Below are 20488 nucleotides of genomic sequence, written 5' to 3' on the forward strand. Positions count from 1 at the left end.
AAATCTGTAAGGGTAGCCTTATTTAGAAAGAGCTTTTCACATTTGTAATCAAACTCAGTGAGGCCACTATAGTGAATTCTGATCCATTCGTAAGTAAGCTAAGTGAGGCCACTATAGTGAGTTCCACAAACTACTACCCTTGGAAGAGAAGAGACATAGGCAGATATGTACACGACAGAGCTGTATGACAACAGGCAGAGGTAGAAGGAAGGGTCTACCAGTCAAATAATACCTAGATGGGTAACACCAGAAAATAAAAGAAAGGTCTGGAACACATTCTCAGGATCCTTGGAGGGATGTTGGCCTTGCTATTGTCTTGATTTTGGACTTTGGGCATTTAGAACTGTGAGAGCTACATTTCTCTTGGTTTTTTTTTTCCTTGACCAGTGTGGGGAAGTCTGCCAAAACAGCTTCAAGACACACAGACCTTCCCTAATTCCCCAGGCTCCACTGCTGTGATGTGTTCTTGCTCCCAGTCATTTGACTGAGGAGCTTTATGGGCAGCATCACGCCTTATCTCTTCATGTGGAGCCAGTAGTGTTGATAGGGAATATGTCTTGTCTAGACTTCCTTAGTCTTCTGACTCAAGCTGTACTGCTTGCCTTTCGCTATGGAAGCAGAGGCATAAGGGATCTTTGGAAACAGGCTACTTCTTGTTGGCTCTTGCCCTGGAAAACTGTCCTCTGGTGCTAACAAATCTAAAAGGACACTGTGTGCACCAGATAAATAGAAATACCATGAGGTGGGCCCGAGAGATGGTTCAGTAGTTGGGAGAACTTGCTGCTCCTCCAGAGAACCAGACTGAAGTTCCCAACTGCCTGTTAACTCCAGCTCCAGGAGATCTGATGACTTCTTCTGGCCCCCACAGACATTGCACACACATGCACATACACATATCCACATCAATAGAAATAAACCTTAAAGAAAATAAAAGAAATATCATGAAGATAAGCTGAGGGTAATGTGCAGAGTGCTGTGGAGGCGACTCATAGTGTTGTGACCATGGTGTTCATTTGTAAGGCCTAACCACAGAACTGGGGGCTCTTGTGGGCTCAAAGGGAGTGCCACAGAGCATGGATGTCTACACAAAGGCATTCAGAGGGATCTGGAGACGGTAAGAGAGAGGCACTAAGAGTTAGTAAATAAGAAATGGGCTTTGCTTTTGAGGCTTTAGGACAAACAGGAAGTAAATGATGAGAACACAGGTACGCTAGTGATGAGGATGTAAAGTGCGCAGATGCTGGAGAAAAAGTCTAATGAGGCCTTCAAAAGTTAAACATGGGCCGATGAACTGGCTCAGTTGGTAAAGATCTTGCCTTGCAAGAATGGGGACCTGAGTTTGCTCTCCATAATCCTTGTTTTAAAAAAATCTGGGTGCTTATAACCCCAGTAGTAAGAAAGTAGAGACAGGAGGGTCCCTGGGGTTTGTTGGCCAGTCAGACTAGCCTAATTGGTGAGTTCTAGACCAACGAGAGATCCCGTCACAGAAAGCAGAATGAGCAGTACCTGATGAATGATACTGGAGATTCTCCTTTGGTCTCCACCTTACATACATACATGCATGTACGCACACTTGTGGCCACTCACACCCTTACACACATGCACACACTCGTGCACATGTATACACACACTAAAAACAATTACCATGAGATCCCGCAATCTTGTGGCTGGGTATATATTACTTCCCAAAGGAAACCAGGATCTCAAAGAGCAATTTGTGCACCCAGGTTCACAGTAGTATTATTCACAATGCCTAAAAGATGGGAGTAGTTCAAGCATTGCCAACAGACAATGGAAGAGGGGACTGGGGAGGAGGAGTGGAAAGTTGGAGGGAAATGGCATGGAGTTTAAGTTTGGAAAGGTGAAAAAGTTTTGAATTTTCCCATTGACCCATCCAAGGACACTGACCTAGATAGTCACAGCAGGCTTTACCTGGTGAAATCAGTCAGTGGGAGGCGCCACAGGTGGGGCACCTTTTGCCCACGGAGCCAGTGTTCCTTCTTGTCATAGAAGTCAGCAGGGCAGCAGTCCACAAGAGAGGCCATGCCTGTGGCTTCTCCCACCTTGGCTCAGTGACATACAGGTACCTTTGTTTCGTTCCAAATGGGAAGTTGACAAATAATAAATCACACATGTGACCCAGACCAAGATTGTAGGAGCCTTTCATTTTCTTTTATACACAGAAATTTTGGTCTATTCTTTAAATTAAGAAATTCAACTACAGACTTTAATTTATTATACATCTGTGGTCTTTCTCATTAAGATATTTTGTTCATTTTTATAACAGGCAGATAAAAATGTAAAACATATTTATGAACTGAACACAGTTGACCAAGCCATTCCATATAGTATAATGCTTTATAAAGAGAAGCTTCCAGTGAGACAGGTCTCTTCGGCCTGAAGACTGTACAAGACCCAGAACAGATGAACCCCACAGCTCAGCACAAAGGCAGCCTGGGTATCACACAGTCGACACTGACATTAGGCAACTTTAGACAGCAGCATTGAGGGTTGGCTTTAAAATATATAGTGGCCATTTGCTCTATCTGTGTGTCTATAATAGAGGATGGCAAGAAGCTCATGAGCATAGCTGGGCACAGCTGACCCACTTCAACCGCAATACTCCACGTTTCAATTTCTTGTTGAAGAACACAAAGACCCTCAGCAAGCCAAGTTGCCTTTTTGTTGTGGTGGTTTAAACGAGGACATCAGGGAACAATTTACAAATGGGAAACATTCTCAATATGCCCTTTATAAAAAAGGGATGGCTTTAAGTGATCTATAGCTGGCATTTTAAAGTGGAGTTTCTCTTGTAACTGAAATTCTTTTGCCCGAGATGTGGCTACTTCTGCTCAGGGGTGACATGGTATTGGTGTGACCGGTGAGGACAAAGCACATTTTCATTTGACTTTGTGTGGATGCCCAGGAGCTGAGACAAGCTTTCTGTGGGGTGGCGTGGGATGGGAGTGGAGCAAATGCAGTTCCTGAGGGTGCCTGTCCTTACCCTCCATCTTTAAGCTTACATCTGTCTCCTGGCACAAAACCTGAGGCCCAAGTGACAGGTATGTGTGGGAGTGGAGTGAGATTCTAGACATCTTCCTGAGAAGTTCAGGAAGCCATGAGTTCACAAGGTGAAGGACCCTCAAGGGCAGGATGTCATTGTGGGTGTCCGGATTCAGGGCTGAAGAGCACAAGGGAGGGGCAGGTTACCACTAGGAAGAGACTCATCAGCGTGGGTTTCCCTGCAGGGCAGCAGGCATTAGATTCCTCTCCTCTGCCTTCTTCCCTCGGGCTGGCGCTTTTTCTAGGAAAGCAGGCTTGGCACAGTGGGGGACTACAGTGATGGGGCAGGCTCCTGGATCCCAGACCTTGCTTTCTTGGCCTTGCCTGCCTAGGTGGCACCAAGCCCTGCGAACCCTGTGCTCAGCCCCCATAGGCCCAGCCAGAAAAAAAAATGGCAACAGTGATGGAGGCCATTTTTCCAAGAGGCCATGTTTCTATAGTGTTGCCCCCTGGGTTGTATTTACCCCATGGGCAAGAAGACCAGGGTTGGAAGCATGCTTTGGTGGGTAGCATGCCCATGTCCTGGCAGAGGTGGTCCCTGCCATTTGCCAAAGCACAAAGTGCAAATCGAGAGAAATGACAGAGATGAACCTGGACTGTCCTCACAGTTGGCATCTTGATTTTGATGACCCTTCTTCCTCAGGTGGCCTCCGTAGAGGTTAGGCCTGCCATCCGTCTCTGCTCTATCACCCTACTCCTAGGGTTCTTCATGCTTTCAAAGTTGGACAAAGAAAGTCACCAGCAGAAACGAAGGTGTTGGAAATGAAGTGGAAGGAAGCCAAAACCAAAACTTGCTTTGCTTTGTATTGGAGGGGACCACTGTCATCAATACTTTGGTATTTTTCTTTTTAAAAAATGCCATTGAAAAGTCCTTTTCCTCTACAAGCAGAGGTCTCAAAGTGCAAAGGTTCTAAGTGCAAGGCCTCTAGGTCTTGCACAACGCTCCCCAGACTGCCTCCTCTGGAATCTCGGCAGGGTCAGGCATGGAGATCCTCAGGTCAGGGGTTTGGGGAGGGAAGTCCAGTACCGAGAGGATGTTCTTGCAGTCTCATTCCCTGAAAAGAGTCTTGCTACATCCAAAAAATGAAACTTCAAAAGGAGAAGGCCTGGTGAGAGGAATGGAAATATCATGCCGATAAATAGTTCCTTATTCTTTAAATATGCATTTGCCATATATATGTATATGCATACAGACACACATACATATAGACACACACACATGCGGTCCGCAGATGGGTCTAGTGTGCTTTGCAGTAGAAGGTACCTTTGCAGGTGGCTCCTTCCGGTGGCCTGTCTGCACAATGACCTCCTTGGTTTTGGTATCTTTTTTTTTTTTTTTTTTTTTAAATATGGGTGCAGCAAAGCTTCAAACAAGCTCAGCTAGCCCCTACCACACTGCACAGCTCGAATGGTGAAAACATGGCGGAACTAGTGTTTGTTAAAAAAGAAGCATCAGTAGAAAAAAGGTGGAAAGCGCATCTTGTCTTATGCTCTCCTTTTTTCCCTTCACGTTGGGTGAAGAACTTCCTCTCCTCCTTTTTCCTTCTTCCTCCACCTCTTGGAAGTCTGGTGAGAAGCCTAGTGGGTTGTGCCCTTATTGAATGCAATTGGCTTCTTGCAAATACCACATAAGAAAAGTCTTTAACCTCTTTAGCAGGTTTTCTCTTTTTGGCAGGTGCACGACTCCCCTCTCTGTGTGTACATGCACATGTGTGTCCATGTGTGACTGCGTGTATGTGTGTGTATGTGTGTGTATACATGTGTGATAAGAGAAATTCCGGTTAGAGGGACGTCTCCATGCTGTGGAGTGGGCTCCCGGGCCTGGAAGAGAATGCTGAAGAGGTAGCTGACTTGGTGGCATGCATGGTCAGGTAGATGCCGCTGTCTATGGCGTTGTTGTTCTGGTTAGGGGGTGAGGGAGGCGGGGCCCTCAGGCGCTCTTCGTTCTCATCCACATCTGTGTCATCGATGAGCGGGATGTTGTGGGTGTAGTCATTGATCAGAAACTCGGGCGTTGCCATGAAGTTATGGATGCAGCTCTTGGATTCCGGTTTCTCAAGGCCTTCATAAAGTGAGCTACGGAATGCTTTCACCACCCGGATCTGAAGTCAAGGGGGAGGGACAGAACCCACATGGGAGATGGAAAGGGTGAGGAAGGGCAGAGAAGAGAGAGGAGAGGGGAAGGAGAAGGGAGGGAGAGGAAAGGAGAGGAGAGGAGACAGTCAATGGGTAGCTGGTGCTGGAAAGTTGTGCCCACATCAGAGGCTGGCACATTGCATGATGAATGTTCACACACCTGGGGACTTGTAGGGAATGGAGTGGCTTTGCTGGACTGTGGCAAGGGTTTACAGGTCTCGGCCCTGGTGTTGAAAACATTCTGATATGGGTAGATATCCTGGAACAATAGGCAGATGCATGCTACCTTCCTGGTCCTTGCCCTGGGAACAGGAATGGCTTAGGTGGCATCTGAGGTCTTTGCTCAATTTGAACTCTAATTTGGTAGAAGACAAATATACTGAGATTCTCCAAAGAGTGTGCTAGTGGCCACTTCTGCACATTCATCTTAGTCCTTCCTAAGGGGCACACCATACACTTGAACTCCCATTTTTGAAAACTTCTCAAGCCTCCCTAACATTGTTGTTCCTGCCTGGCCCTCTTTCATTTGAGCAGCTGTGCTTCCTCTGCTTCTCCTTTGTCCCAAAGCTCTGGACTGTTCCTGTTACTGTTCCTCCCTGTTTATCTCTGTACAGTGCTGGAAGCTATCTAGGGATATGGTAGAGCTCTGGGCCCTAGAGTCCACTGGCCCTTACCTGGAGGCCAAGACTACAAATGGCCACACTTGAATTTGCACGTACCAAGCGTGCTCCTATCCAGCTGTCTTGGTCTATCAGTTATCCTCTTGGTCCTAGTTACATGTGTCTCATTAGATACTTGGTGCTTTCAGTTCCCCAAACCGCCTCCCCTCTTTCTCCTCACTGAGCTTCTGTTCAGACAGCCCTGTGCTTTGCCAATGCTCCTCGTCCCCCCCACTGCTGTTTTCAGTTCACATCAGCATTATACTCTGCAAGGAAGTGCTTCCCACAATAGTTGGCCCTCCCCACCACTGTGGCCATGTGCTCGGAGCCAAGCTTGCATCCCCTCCAGTCTCCTGCATCTCTTGCAGGACAAGGCTTTAGAACTTGCCTGAGAATCAGCCTCTCCCTTCTCTGGTTTTTCCACGGTCACTCACACACTGACTCCAGTCTCATCCTTTCAAGCCACAGAACAACTGCCTCTCTGATGTTTCCCTGGCCCCAGATGCTGGGCTCCTTCCTGCTTCTAGAACCAGAGGCCAATGAATAGCCCTCTGCTAGACCTCACACAAGCCAGTGCCAGCACTGCCGCCCACATCAGCTGGTCCCACTGCAACAACAAAGCCAGCCCTGCTGGCCTCCAGGTAGTATAGAGGCCAGTGGAAGGACTGTGGGTTCCCCAGGAGGAGAACTGTGCTCCCAGCTTCAGTCATGCTCTCCCTGTGTGAGACATTCTACAGCATTTCAAGGAGCTAGGATTTGGTTTTCATGGTTTAGGTAACATATCTGTAAACTCTGGCCAAAAGATAAACGAACCCTGGACCTCTTCTGGTTTTGTAAATAAAGTTTATTGGCGAGCTGCCATGCCCATTCATCTGCATCCCGTCTGTGGCTGCTTTCACACTACAAGGGCAGGGTTGTGCAGTTGTAACAGAGACCTGGCCTGAAAAGCTAAATACGTTTACTTGTTGGTCCTTTATAGGAACAGTTGACAATGAATCATCTGGACTACAATGAGTCCCTTTCAGGCCTCCAGTCAGGACCGTAGGCCTGAAAATTCAACCAGGTCAAGCGCAGTGCTCCTAAATCACTTTAAATGAGGCAAACCTCACAGTTTATGGAATGCAAAGAAGTGAGAGAGAACCGGGGTTTTCTAAATGCACATTTGAGGTCCACTTAGGATTTTTTTCTGTCAGACTGTGGATGGCTAGCCGTACCTCAGGCCACTATTTTCAGACTGGTTGCTTATGTAGGGTTAACATAGAAATTGAAAACCATCACCAGTTTTAATGAGGAGAAAATAATTCACCTTTTGTATCTAATGCCAATGTTGCTTCATTAATTAGCTTTTCTAGGGCAAGACTGGAATGTTGGTGCGGGGGACGTCACCTAACTCCAGCTGTCAGCCATACCATTATGTCACAAAAGAGTGAATGAGCTTCACATTGTTGCCCTTGACTCTGTTAAGTCTTCCAGCAATGCCCAGGTGACTGGCCATAACATTCTCCTCAACTGGACCTCACATGGCCAGGCCTATTCATGGGTCTCAACCGCACCTGGCTCAGCTCCAAAGTCTTTCCCTGAAGAGAGAAGCCCTGGCCACAAGGCAACCCTCGTATGCTGTCCTTGCCTCTTGCAGCTACTGCTGCTCTGGCTTCCTCCTGCTGCCAGATCCAGGCACAGAGTGCCCAATGTACCAACACCTGGGGATCACATGCACACAGAGGGCCACCCATTCCACTGTTTTGAGTCATCTTGAGGGCAACATCTGAGAGTGAGTCAGCTTTTTCTTCAGCTCCTTTCTTCCTTGCATTGAAATCTAGGGCTAGAACAAACTGGTTTGCTGTTGATCTTATGACTGGGAGTATTCTCAGCCACCTAAAGGCTGCAGGGCACAGGTACCTCCTGGGAGAGTGGTCCAGGCAAAGCAGCAACTGCCCTGAAGTGTGGCCTGTTCTGGAAGGCACGGCTTGTGCCAGGTGCCTGAAGGTATCTCCAAGACCTTGGGATTTCTTCTTTCAGACCCGGAGTTTGGCGTCTCTGGCTAACCTGCAGCCAAGGCTGGGTTGAGCCCATGCTATGCCCCAGCTCACAGACTGCCCTGGCCTCTCTTCAGCCTCATGCCTGGGTTTCTCAGGGCGCTACTCCCAAAGATCCTCTACCTCTACTCTTTCCCAGGACCTTCAACACCCTCAAGGCACATCAGACCACCTAGGTGCCATCAATGCTTTGAGTACCACATCTAGCCAGGCCCCATTTCCTAGCCCACTCCCACTGCTCCCAGGTGTCTCTGTTCTCTAACACTGGAACTCTCACTCTCCCATCCTCGCCAGCTCCGGGCCCATCTTCTCTAAACACTTCACTGTCAGCTTGTCCAATAGGACCAACCCCAAAACATCTCACCAGAGTTCTCCTCCTCCTCCACTACAGCCTCCATGTGCTGCCTGAAGATTGATGACCTTGTTTGTTTGGAGCCTCCATCCTGCCTCTGTGGCGGACACACATCGTCTGGCTAAGGGTCTGATGACCCTATGGTGGCCTGCAATGTCCCATGTCCAGATGATACTTCCAGGCTTTCTGGGCACTGAGTCAGACCCTGTCATTTCCCTACCTGACTTCAAGTATTCTTGTAAGTGATGGAACTGGCCTGGGTGCTGACTGGGGGTGGAAATCATTGAACTTTAATTTACAATCCATTTACCTGTAGGATAAAGCATTATTTGTTTGTTTGAGACAGGGTTTCACCATACAGACCAGGCTGGTTTCAAACTCCGGATCTCCTGTTCGGCACTGCCCAGTGCTGCAATGACAGGCATGTACCACTAGATCCAGCTCTACAAGATAATTTTACATAAAAGATGTCTCTAGGAAAGATAAAGCCTAGACTATGACTGAGGCTTCTGGGAGAAACAAGGGAATCAAGTTGGTCTGGCAGGGGAGTCTCCAATTGCTTCTCAGCACCTGGTTGAGGTGCTGTCCTCACTAGCCTATTGACCATGATTTACTTGTTCCCACCCCACTTCCACAGTCCCATTCAGCTGCTGCCCCACTTGTGAAACCCATCCCAAGAAGACTTTTGATACTTTTTTTTTGTAACGCCATCCCTAACCAAGTGAAGTACTTGGTGCTCCTTCCACCTCCCCTGAACTCCTTCTTAGCCACTTTTCCCTAGACCCTTCCCTAGTATTCAGGAGCCGCTTCCTTCAGGCCGGGTGCTCCTACCTACCAACAGTTTCTGTTTGCTCTCTCAGCTCCAAATGTGGCTGTTTGAGTCCTATCTCATTCCCTTACATGTCCTTAGCCCTCGCCAATCCCACCACTCCCTCCCTTCAAGTGACATCCAGAATCTCCCACTTCACACACACATCACCACCAGTGCCACAACACCAGGTTCAAGCTGGATGCTGCAGGAGCTTTTATGTAGTCTCCTTGCTACCCTTATGTTACCTCACACTCTCTCCTTCACGTGGCAGCTAGTCAATGGTTTCCAATGCAAGGGAATTACTAGCTGCATCTCCCAAAGAAGAAGACCTGTAACCCCAACCAAGGGCCTGCCTTGGGCTCTTTCATTTCATCTCTAGCCCCTGACATGTTCCTCTCACAGGGCATTGTCTGTGTGATCTACCACAAAGATTCTTCCTCAGTGCGCCTCAGGGCTCCCTCCACACCTTTTCAGTAAGCTCTGCCCTGTTCCCCCAGTACCCAGTCAGTAACAATAGCTATTTTCTCCTCTGTTTTCTCTACAGTGGAAGCTAACTACTCCTCCTAAGAGTGGTTAGCTACTTTTTCTGTAGCGTTCAATGGTGGCCGCACTATCCCGTGAACCGCTCCTGCTAAGCATACAGTTAGAGGGTATGAAATATCTGGTCCATCCTTGCCTCTGTCTCCTATGGTATAGCATCACCCCTCCAAAGCTCTCTACCCACTTGACTGTAGCCAGCTAGCTGAAGCTATCTAGAACACCTAAGGTTCCCAACCCCAACACCTGCTAACTCCCAAACTCTAGATCCAACATAGTTTCTCCCAGACCCACTACAACTGCCGTTTCTCTCTCCATACCAAATTCAGTGTCTATCCTGGGTAACCTGGAACCTAGCAGAGCACCCCTAATGCTCTGAGTGGTCTGCTCACTTCTCCTAGTAGGCCCATGACTATCTACATTCATTCCTTTTGCTGATCACTCCAATTGCTGCCCAGAGGAGACTCACAGTGTCTCCTCTCTATGTGACCCAGACAGCAGGGCATGCAGAGTAAAGGCTGATAACTTGGCATAAGCCTGGTGGAGATGCTGCAGACCAAGCACCAGCTCACAAGCTGTAGTGGGAAGGAATTGAGGATGTTCTGAGGGATGGGATCTTCAAGCCCTCTTGGGTTATATATGTTCATGCCTAAGCTTTCATGTGTGCGTGTGTGTATGTTTGTGTGTGTATGTGTATGTCTGTGATGTCTCTCTCTGTGTGTATGTGTGTGTTGGGGGTTTCCATGTGGAGGGTAGGCTGTGGGTGTAGGGTGGAGCAAGAATGTAAAAGCTGGGAACTAAGTAAGGGACTTGAGGGAAGGCTCATCCCAGTAAAAAGAATGAAAAAAAAAAAAAAGGAGAGAAAAAGAAAAAGCAAAGGCTCCTGATCATAATGGCGAAAGCAACAGTAGAAAATGCCTGACACCTTTCCCCCTCTTCTTTCCAATTTTTTGGCCAGAGAGAATTTCAACCTGGCCACTGCTGCCAGAGGCTGTAGGGTCCCCAGGAGGCTTGCCCATGTTTTCTGCTTGGTCTCAGCTGCTAAGGCTCATGGGGTCCACATACTTCTGTCTGATTCATTCCTCACCTTTCATTGCTCTTTATAACCACTGGTCCAACACCTCCTTGAGAAAAGAGACCTGTCAGGTGCCCTGGGATTCTGGCCCAGTAAGTGTGGGAACTGAGGAGAAACTGGCTAGTTTTTTAAGTCCCTTTAACTGTTCTGCACTAACTGCCCAGGACATGAGAACTAGCCTGGCTCCTGACAGCAGCAGCCTGGCCCAAACACATGGTCAGGCCACAGAAAACACAGGAGGAAGCCCTACCTATTGCCTTGTCCTTTCGGTAGCCAAGGGCAGCTATGGTAGCAGACTGGAGTATGGGTGGGCAGAGAAGGTGGGGCTAGAAGAAATTCCACAAGCTCCCAGCTGCTGACCATGCGGCAGTCCTCACAGCACCTACCTACCGGGCCTCAGAACCCCAATTTCCTGGGCCAGGCCTATGTCTACACTACATTTTGTTGTGTGCTTTAGTAATTTCCTGGAAGCTTGTTCTCCATGGGGTTTAGCCTCTATTTCCAGAAAGGGTAGGACAGGACCCCAACTAGAGAACTAATTGATACCTTTCCTAGTGTGGATCCAGTGTGCACACTGTCAAACAGCTACAAAAAATGCCAATAAACTCTCCCAGAAAGCGTAAGCGGGGTGATTTGGCTCAGCATTAATTAATTTCTTGACAATGATGCAAACTTAAAACAATTTGCCAGCTCCTTCCTTGTTGGGTGTGTGAGAGTGAAAAGCATGCCTTCCTGGGCTCTGGAAGTTTATGTCAAAGCAAAGCTGCAGGGGCTTACCTGGCTGGTTTTAGTTCCCTTCCCCCAATGGGTGAAAGGTTTCCATGTTGCGAAAACCATTTAAAATGAAGCAACTGCTGTTATCGGTTTCCAAATTCTTCATCAGAACCTGGAAGAAGCCCCTCTGGCGATATGGTGCTCAAATCTTTGCTGTCCTGCGTCAGAAGGTATCTTATCTCAAACTACTGAGACAGTAAACATTCGAGTATAGAGGCCCAGTGCTGCTACCCGAAGGATGGGCTGGAATTGGCTGCTGGTTGGAATGAGAGGGTCCCCAGGGTGAGCTGATGGGGAAAAGAGTTTGGTATTTGGCAGAAGAGGGTCAAAGGTATGTCTCTGTGTTCCCATGGGAAAGAGACACAAAAGAACTCTTGGGCATTGGAGCCCACAGAGAGGCTTCAGTGATGCCAGGATCCAGGCTTGCATTTCCAAAGATCATGCTCCTTCTGATCCCACTAGAAGGGAGATGCTTAGCGCCTTGTTTTTGTGCTTGCTAGCAAAGCTGGATGACTGCATAAACCCCTCTCTGACTACCCTTTTGAGGTTCTTGACATTCATTAGGAGAATGAAGTTCTGCAGCCTTAGTGTGTGAGTGTGTGGCTGGTGTGAGAAGGGGCATGATGGAAACCCACAGCAAACAGGATTTCACAGCCTCATTGTTTCCTGAGCCATCCCAGACAGGCTGACCAGATAATGGCCCAGGTCACAAGAAATGAGGTAGCAGCCATGAGGGGGAAGACAATACGCCCTGGACCCAGAGGATTATGAATGAAATGGCTGTGATAGGGACGGCCTTGAGGCCAGGCAAGGGAGGAAAAATAGCTGAGTAGGGTAGAAGTTGCACAGGCCATTCTGGAGTTAGGAGTGAGGAGGTCATGGACAGCTCAGACTGTACAAGGGGAACGTGGGGATGTGGAGAGACTCTTGTGTCCAGAAACAGCAGTGGGAAAGACAGACAGACAAACACAGAGAGAGACAGAGAGAGAGACAGACAGAGAAAGAGAGAGAGAACACACACAGAGTGAGACATTAGAAAAGATGAGAAGAGCATATTGAGCCCAAAGGATTCTGGTCACTTCTCCATCTGGCCACTCTTGAATTGGCCCCAGCGCACATGATGAGTGGCTTTATCCCTAGAGAGCCTGAGGCTCTTAGTGGGAATACCTTTCAACAGGAAGCTTATCCAGTACCCAAGGGTCACAGGCCTCTGGACTCTGAGGGGTAAAAGGCAATACGACCTAGAGCAAGTGAAGAGGATGGAAAATTCCTCATATATGGGGAAATTCTAGGGCTAGTCAGGACAGCCGGGGCAGCTGTGGTCAAAACACCTTGCCCAATGTTGCACGTTGTTCAGGGGAGCTCCATCATGACCTTTACCCTGTTTTACTTTCAAGCAGATTTGGTCCTCTGAAGAGTTCCAAGGAAAGGGGGAAGGTGAGCTAGTGGCCACTCTGCCTATGGGGTCCTGAGTGGGGTCCTCTCCTAGTTTGTGTGGGTGTTGGGTGCGGGATTTGTGAAAACCCTCAGAATTCAGAAGTGAGGCTCTGAGCTCTAGCTGGGACTGATGTGGGGCAACTATAAACTTGAACCAGCGGCTTCCAGAAGCAAACCACGTCTCCCTCCTCAGAAGACCCTGCCACTGAGCTCTCACGGCTGCTTAGGTTTCCCTGGATTGGCTCATGATCAGCAGGAGGGGAGTGTCTCTCCCGCTGTGCTTACCAGGCACTGGTGGGATCCGAAGGCCGGAAGGGGGGAACAGATGATCATGGAAGGAAGGAGGGAAAGAAGCAAGGTACTATGGGCCAAGGAAGAAAATAAAGACCACATTTAAGGAGGAAATAGGAGAAATGGGGGCTGAAGAGGCAGTAGGCCTCACCCTAGGTGATGGAGACAGGTGAGGCAGGGTCTCCGAGGCTGACTGGCTCCAGTGAGGGCTAAGATCAGAGCTGTGGAAGAGGCTTGGGGTGGCATACATAGAAGAATCTTGCCAACTGCCCTTCCCTTGAGGCAATAGGTGGACAGGTAGATGGATGCACAGACAGACAGACAGGTGGGTAGGCAGACAGGTGGAAAGTGAAGAAAGAAGTCAATGGGAAGAGAAGGGCTGAGCAGATCTATGTGTGTCCTACATCCACTCTTCATATTGTGTAGAGGAAGGAAGCTAGTGCTGCCCACCTGGGCATTGGTGTAGGAGGTTCTTATGGACATGGGCAACATGTGCTGGAAGGCCATGGGCCAGTCTGTCCTTAACTGATTTGATAGAGAGCCTCCTGTTGGCATCTAAAGTAGCCTTGAGATCTTTCTTGGTCCCATTGGGGTATGCCAGGAGCACTGGCTGCTTTCCAGACCAACAGTGATATGTGTCAAGCCATATCTGGGGCCTCGGTGGCTGGTCCAGGCAGTGTACAAGCTGGAGGTGCATGTGGCCTGTGGTTGTGGAGCACATACATCTGTGTTGTTCCTGGGGGACACTTATCCTTTCCGTAAAAGACAGAGCAGCCCAAAAGAAGAGCTTAAGGAAGAGGAGGGACACCTCCCACTGGGGACCTCTCACCAGTTCCTAAAAAAAAAATAAATAAAAGAAAGAAAAGAACAGAAAGAAACCAAGCAGAAAGGAACCCGAAGAGTCTGTGATGGGAAAAAGGTGAGGTAGTTAAGGCTTTCCGTCTGGTGGGAACTGCAGGGGCTCACTGGAAGGAAAGGAAAGACTTAGCATCAAACCGTCCCAGCAGGGGCCCTGGACTCATACTCGAAGGTTTACTGTTCACTTTTGGGAACCTCCCGACTTTGTTACCTCCGAGGAGTGACCCCGCCTCCATCTAGTTGCCTGCATTCTCTCCTGCTGGGGCACTGTAGGGTGACAGGTTCAGCAGTTTAGTGGCCTCTTCCTTGTCTTTATAAAAAGATGTGAGCAATTATGGAAGCTTCTATCTAGTCAGGTCAACCCAGGGTTCTCTTCAAAATGTGAATTGCATGGTGGGAACTTGTCATTGAAATGCCCTGGCTTCTCTGAGGAAGGAGTAGGGAGGATTGCACAAGATTGGATTCAGATCCTCCAGTACTGAGGCCTGTTTGGAAAGAACAAGATGCCCGGGAACACACAAAACAGCACCTGTCTGGCCTCTGAGCTCCTGTTATCAGGGCTCCTCTAATAGATCCTGACTCAGGGAAGGGCCTTCAGGGCAGGCACGAATTGCTCAACAGAGGCACTCTTGGTCACCACTGAGCCACCTGGAGACAGGGGCATCCTTTGGAAGCCACCTCAAGGAGAATGCTGGAAATTGTTACTTTCTTCTCCAGGGAGATAGGCTGGATTCTTCTGCTGCAAATGATACCACACTGTGGACTTTTACCTACTCCAGAAGGGTAGCCATGGGCCACATGTTTTCCTGACACTCACCCCAGAACATGGAGCAAGTCCCCAGCCTGACACCAGAAACCACTGGAAGAAGCCTGAGTTCATGAAGAACCATGGGTACATGCAGACAAATCCAAGAAAAGAAAACCAATGGTAGCAGGGGTACTAAATGCAAACCAAAACCCAAACAAAGCAAAGGACGAAAGGCCCGGCAGTGCTGTGGGGTCATTTCATAAAGAGAATATGGCTTTGGAGAGACACCTTCTGGCAGGAAGGACTGGACAGGGCAGTAAAGAAGGAACAGAAAAGCCACGGTGAGCAGAAATGCAAGACTGGAAAAGAGAAGGAAGAGTCAGGGACGCTTTATCTTCCCCCAGGTGCCATTTATGAGAGAAAAGGGAAGTCAAGACTCACTGCCAGCAGCGCTGGTGGGCTTGGCGGCAGAGAGAGTTACGTGAGTAGGGGTAGAAAGATTGGTTACGTCATGGAGCTGGCTGAGGACTGAAGACCGCCGGCGCACAGCACCCTGAAATGACCCGCTTCTCTTGAAGGTACTCACTACCTCCATCTGTGGGAGAGAAAATGAGATAAAAGTTGGCTTGCATGGAGGTCCAGGCTACCACACAGGGTGGGACTAGATGAGGGCAGGGGCCACACTGGGGACATATGGGGCCAGCAAAGCCTCAGCTAGGTCAGCCCCATTCCTGGAAGCTGACAATGCTTTTGACAAAGCCATGACTGGAGAGGGTTTTGCTGGGCAAATGGTTAGTGGTCAGGAGTGTGGGAAGGAAAGGTCACCGGTGGAAGCACACTGCAAACATTTTGTAGGTAGTCACTTGCGTTCACGATACGCTCATCGAGAGCCGCTCGTCAGTAAGTACCTGTGTCTGGCAACACTTCCTTATCCTACTTCGGTAGTTCTCAACATTTTTTTCCGCCCCAACACACCTGAGGGATATGACATGCTCTTATTAGAAGGTGGAAGCATTCTCCAGCAGTTTGTGGGCTGGAGGCTCTTGCCTGGATCCCTGGGAAATCACTGCCCTTGTTCATGGTCCTCTTAGCAGAGGGTCTCTTGTTCTGTCCTGCTCCACTGTGGCGGGGGGTTGATAATCACTCGGATTTCAGCAGAATATAGACTTAGGTAGAAGAGGGGCTTCCAAGATCAGAGGCTTTGTTTTGTCAGAACTTTTCCTACAGCCCCCATGCATGGAGGCTGGGAGGACTGGGGGACAACCCTTTGCGCTTTCTAGAAGATGAAGGGGAAGATCAGACCCATAGGAGAGCCCTGTGAATAAATCCTGCTATAAGCCTCCTGACTCATTGTCTTTGGATTTTCTGACTCTGTCTCTGACTATGACGCTGTGACAAATACAGGAAGCAGGGTCTGAAGGAACTGTAGCTGAGCAACCATATCCAGTTGTGACACTGGGAGACCACATGCCTAGACTCAGGGAGGCCAGAGGCAAGGCACACTGGCAGCCTTCTCCTGGAGAACGGCCTCAGCACGGAGAGAACCTTTGATGGTGGATCTAACTTCTGGAAAGTATCATGCAGTTCATTGAATAAAATGAGCAGACAAGCCAACATGCATTTCTGGAGTCCAAAGACCCATTACTGTCTGGCACCCCAAGCCCTGCAGTGGGAACTCCCTGGCCTCCAGTCTCCTCTGGCTTTCTGACAGAGCTTCTCCAAAAGAAGCAGCTTCACTGTTGACACCTTCCTCCAAACAAAATGTCTTTCAACCTCAGCCCCCGAGGAAAGACTTGCTATCCTTCCATTTAACCTGCCCAGGGCTGCTTTTCACCCAGTATGACCCACTTCCTCACTCCTTTCCTTGAGAGAAGGCAGGCTTTGAGGCCGTGAGTGCATCTGTGAGGAATATGTTGTACACGTGGTTGGGTATTTCATGTAAGGAAGATGTGTGGATGTGGTGGTGTTGCAGACTCTGGGGTGTGGCGTTGCTTCTTTGGACTGCATGGTTTCTAGGCGATGGAAAAGAGGAGGGATGGGAAAGCTGCCTTTGATGCCTCAGTTTGGCATCAGTCTCCATGATATCTTCTGTGATGTCCCCGCAGGATAACCATATCTATGAAAGCATCACCATCACCACCCTCCCCCTACCAGAGGCCCCAGAGCTGGCCAGGAACAAGGGCTCAGCCATTGGTAAAGAATCTCATTAATTTGTAATGGAATGCAAAAAAGACAGACCACGTCATGAACATCCAAAAAGCTACATGATCCAGGTTTGAGGCACTCTCTTTTATTGTGGAGCAGCACCCTAGCATCTGGTGCATGGATACATTAGTATAGAACATGCGTGAGAGCGGGCATCAAGTTACTTTGCAACAGAAAATGGTGTGCAGGCCTCCGAAATCCGGGGAGCAATTTTGTGGTTCACAAGATCCAGAAATCTGGGGCCAGTTGCCTAGGAAACACATACAACCTGAAAAGCCTTCCATAGGCTTTAGTTATTATTATTATTTTTTTTAAAAAGCGGGTTTTCCGAATCAAATAGAACAAGTTGAGCTAAAGTGACCGGTTCAGTATTCTTGAGAGTCATGACGAATCTGAAATGATAAAGCCCCACTTGGAAAAGCCATGGAAGTTGAGATCCCATGGGGGAATCAGTGTGGCTTTACTGAGGGCCAAGAAGTGTGCTTGAGGAACTGGTACAAGCCTTGGCTCTCATTGGCTGATTTTGTACCACTCCCTCTTTCTCTGGGGTCCCGTCTCCTTGCTTGCAAAGCATCTACATGGGCATGGAACAGTTAGAATGACACAGAACACCAAGACTCCAAGTGGATGGGCAGCAGTGGCAGGCCCAGAAGTTTACAGACACACAAAGATACAACATAGATTGGTGGCCAGGCTACCATTGACACTCTAGGTTGGGGTAGGGTTGCTTAAGCAGATAGAAATACTAACTCTATGTGGAATTACCTAACAGAAATAAAAGAGGCTGATGTGGAGTTGGGTCACTGCTGTACTCTATTTCTGTGCTTTGCATCAGAACTGGAGCATGGCAGATAAGATCTGCCCTGAATCAGAAAAGGATGGGTTACTGGGGGTGGTCATAGTCACAGTCTCCTGGAAGGCACAGTTAGGTGGCCACATGCACATTGGGAAGATATGAGGGCTGTTTTCTGACATTTGCTATACATTCATGCTACTGAGTAAACATTTATTACAGGAAACAAGTCAAAGCTACTTAGGCTGCAGCCATGCTTGTCCTGGGCACTGTGTTGAAAGCACTGTCTCACCCCGTGGGGAGAGGTGGCTCGGGCTAGGGATCTAATGGTGGTTCCCGTTTTCCCAGGATCCATCTGAATCATAGCTAGGGTAACATGGCTCAGATATGAACCCAGTATATTTCTACCCGGACACACTGGAGTAGGTTCTTGGGATGCTTGGTCCTTCAACTTGAACTTTTTGGTACCACCTCGCCCAGTCTTAAAGGATCCTGCTCTCTACGTAGTTCCCCCACGGAATTCTGGTATTCTCAGATTCAGTGTGCTGGCCTCAGTCACACAGATGGCCCATAGCGGTAGGGGGGTAGTATGTGAGAAGAAAGCATAGACTTGGCAACCTTTAAGTAGGCTTTTGTAGCATGGAAAAAGAGCCCTGAGGGTACACGGCAGCAAGCAGGGAGGTACAGCAGTATGGGTGGGCAGGGTGCACATCTGGAAAAGCAGCACAGAGTCATTGGGATATGTAGGGGAGGAGTGCAGTGATGCCAAGAAGCTAGAGCTTGAAGACTACAGTCAGAAGCTGAAACTTCATCCTGGGGATAATGGAGATAAGCTCCATAGGCCCCATGGTGGTGGCAGAGGGGCAGGCATAAACAAAGACAGATGGAAGGCAAGGAATGACCCTGGTGCCTTGCCAGTGGCAGGTGTACCCACAGAGCCTAGAAGGGAAAAGAGGGGGCACTCTCAGGATGGACACCATTAGATCACTAGGGGTACTGGAGTAGCTGTGTGTACCTTAGAGTCCAGAGGATAGCCTGTTCTGGGTCACATGTGTCAAGGCAGCTGAAAGAATACATGGGGAGGGTGTGGAATCATGTGCGTAAGTTGTCAGACAGACTCAAGGAGAATCTACCCAGCTGATTCTGCCTTAGCCAATAAGTTCCCAGAGAGGAAAAGTGATTGTACCTACAGCCGAGGTAGTGACACTGGCATCAGAGAGACGGTAGCCAAGGCCTTGGATGGGAACAAGGCAATGAGTAACAGTGCCACGGTAATTTAGAGGATACCAGCTAGGCCATGGGGAATCGCCTCCAGGTCAGTCCCGGAGGCTGCAGTGTGAGGAGGCCTGCTGGCCTGGTGCAATGTTTGGTCTCAGCTAGTTCCCTAGCAGGCTCTCCCAGGGCTTTTCAGCATGAGAGATCAGGGTTGAAGTGGGAGATGGAGATACCAGGAATATAAAGTCAGAGAGGAGATGGAAATTCAGAAGGAACAACAAGCTGTCAGGATGAGCAGGGCCAGCAACACTTCCAAAGGACAACTGGAAAGCACGGAGTGGAAGAAGGCCTTGTGGTGAGAGCCATAGTGGGAGTGGTGGGCAGTGCAATCATGACAGAGTGTGAGGGCAAGATGGAAATAGGCAGCAAGTATGGAACCTTCTAGTAAGAAAGCTGGCCAAAAAGGAATTGGGGGCAGAGATCAGGGTAGCCTGGCACATGAGATTTTTTTTTGTTTAAGCCTTAACTACTGCCTCTTGTTGGCAGTCTGATGTTTTTGGGAACTGTAGCTGATGACTTTAGCCTTGACTAGCCTAGACTATTGAGATTTGAACTAGCTTGGTGGCAGAGTCCACTTCCTAGAGAGGCTTTTGCACAGCGATTACAAAAGACTTTAGTGATCAGAGAACTAGTCGAAGACTCCTTGAAACAGAGTCTTTTCTACACTCAAATGCAACTTGCCCATTACCTAAGTAGCCCTGTCAAGGAAAGCAGACAGTGCTGGTTTGTGCCTCGGAGAGAGCCCTGAGCACATGTTCGTACCCATCTAGGAGAGAAGCTACCTGGGCACTGAGGGACGTGTCAGGGAGATGTGAGCTAAATGGCCAGCCAGTGGTGGGCACCTCTGTGTGGTAGGAGGGGAACTAGCCACTGCCTCTGCATACTTGGGGGCCAGATCCAGGGAGTTCCCTGCTGGCTTTGGGATTCTGTATGCCCAGTTTCTGCTTCTTGCCTGCTTTTTAAGGCAGCAAAATAGGAGTCACGTGGAACAGCAGCTTACCTGTGTCTGGATCCGGTTGAGGCCCCGAAACCAGAGGATCTGGCCCCTGCGGAGCTCTCGCTCAGCATGGTCGATTTCCTCCTCCCCCTCGGCCAGCTCCTCATCAGTCATCTCGTCCTTCCCAGGCCCATGCCCTGCTTCCTTCAGGCACTTGAGCTGGCTGGTGGGGATGGTGGCAATGACCTGGGAAAGCCAGAGTCAAAGGGCAGCAAACAGAGGTGGCCATGAGAGCAGGCTCTACCATGACCAGGAATAAACCAGAGGCCCCACCTCTCAGAGATAAAGCCCACTCGGGGCCTGGTAGACCCTAAATTGCTGCTTTCTTGTAGAAGACTCCTGATCTACTGAGTCTCATCCAGGACCATGGAGCAGAGAGGCCAATGTATAGAGTACCATGTGAGGAAGATGGTGCTGGCCTCTGACCACTTCTGAGAAGGA

At 49.0% G+C, this 20488-nt stretch overlaps 1 protein-coding gene across 9 annotated transcripts in view; it reads right to left on the minus strand.

The window, feature by feature from the left end:
• Positions 1-2146: 2146 nt before the first annotated feature.
• The window catches only part of Atp2b3 (ATPase plasma membrane Ca2+ transporting 3), a 72284-nt gene continuing 53942 nt past the window's right edge, over positions 2147-20488 (minus strand). For 3 of the 9 annotated variants that reach the window (XM_057760014.1, XM_057760012.1, XM_057760013.1), the window contains 2 exons: positions 20051-20233; positions 2147-5165 (listed from right to left, as the gene is read on the minus strand). In XM_057760014.1, the coding sequence (XP_057615997.1) occupies positions 4845-5165; positions 20051-20233 (504 nt within the window). In that variant the 3' untranslated portion in view covers positions 2147-4844. Of the gene's footprint in view, positions 5166-5359; positions 5424-15207; positions 15373-17043; positions 17233-20050; positions 20234-20488 lie in introns of those variants that run through there. The other 6 variants (XM_057760016.1, XM_057760015.1, XM_057760020.1 and 3 more) reach the window with 5 other exon arrangements.

Source organism: Chionomys nivalis, chromosome X, assembly GCF_950005125.1.
Source record: "Chionomys nivalis chromosome X, mChiNiv1.1, whole genome shotgun sequence".
In the NCBI taxonomy this organism is placed as follows: domain Eukaryota; kingdom Metazoa; phylum Chordata; class Mammalia; order Rodentia; family Cricetidae; genus Chionomys; species Chionomys nivalis.